At 43.3% G+C, this 1,168-nt stretch overlaps 1 protein-coding gene across 1 annotated transcript in view; it reads left to right on the forward strand.

Moving 5' to 3' along the window:
• Nucleotides 1–673, forward strand: part of LOC101292880 — a 29,070-nt gene extending 28,397 nt beyond the window's left edge. Inside the window, exon 6 of the mRNA XM_004295682.1 lies at nucleotides 558–673. Coding sequence (XP_004295730.1) covers nucleotides 558–673 — 116 coding nt within the window. The remainder of the gene's footprint in view (nucleotides 1–557) is intronic.
• The last annotated feature ends 495 nt before the right edge of the window (nucleotides 674–1,168 follow it).

The raw sequence follows: 1,168 nt of genomic DNA on the forward strand, positions 1-1,168 counted from the left end.
AAAGGAAAGAGACTATCGACTTCGGTCAAAAGACCTATTTCGTAGAGTTGACCGGTTTCTCTCTCCTCCTCCTCCTCTCTCTCTCTCTCTCCGCCGCAGCCATCTTCTCCGCCGCACTCCGCCAGATTCCGGCCACCCCAGACAGAGAGACCGCTACCAAACTCTTTCATTTCTTCTACTCTACAAAACCCAGTCCATATATCACATATGCAACCTAATTCAATTGAGATCAAATTCAAGGCTGCTTCACTGTGTTCTTCATTTTCCGACGAGCTCCGACGGCGACTGTAACTGCGTTTGGTAGGGTTTCTGCATCCTTCTCTTCTTCTTCTTCTTGTTTGGCCGGTATTTTTGAGATGTTGGCGTGCCAACGCTTCTGGGTTTAGCGTAACCTTCTTGATATGCTGATGTGCGCTCTTTCTTCTGACTTCTGCTCCAAGCAACTGCTGGGGCCTTTTACCAAACCTAAGATTGCTCTTAGGATGCTTAAACAACGAAAATAAAAGTAAGATATTTGCTAAGGATCGCTCCTTAACAATGGGATGGACTGTTGCTAGTGATGAGGCTTTATGAAGTGGGGGTGGACTTTTTGCTCGAGACAAGGGTAGTGAGTGAAACGGGATTTGCTCGGGACGAGGCTTTGGTGGTGCTCCCTGGAAAGGCTTTTTGGTAGATTGGGTGCTCCTGGGGAGGCGTCCAATTTGCAGTGATGTAGAGTTTTGTTGAATTGTCGGGGGCATTCCCTCGTTCGCTTAGAACCTCTTATATAGAGAATAGGTTTCGCGAATAACTTGCATACCAAGACAAATCTTCCACCAGTAATTACCAAATGAGAAATAAAGATATTTACTGAATTGAGCCGCATGTATCGGTTCACGTATCAGACTAGATACGATGTCTAGGTAAATATATTTACCTCAAATATAATAATTCTTAAAGATCTTCTCGATGTCACCTTCTACACAGAGATATTGCTTTATGACACTTCCAACTCGGACGTGCATGTATATCACCTTTATGCATTCAAGCGTAATTAAGGAATATAATCCTCATATGACCAAATATCATGCACGCGCATTAGGCTTCTCCTGAGAAACAAAGAATCTAAGGATGATTAACTTCCTTCTTAGATAACACCATATGTCTTCCTTAATCACAAAGGTAACAA

Source organism: Fragaria vesca, linkage group LG3, assembly GCF_000184155.1.
Source record: "Fragaria vesca subsp. vesca linkage group LG3, FraVesHawaii_1.0, whole genome shotgun sequence".
NCBI lineage: Eukaryota > Viridiplantae > Streptophyta > Magnoliopsida > Rosales > Rosaceae > Fragaria > Fragaria vesca.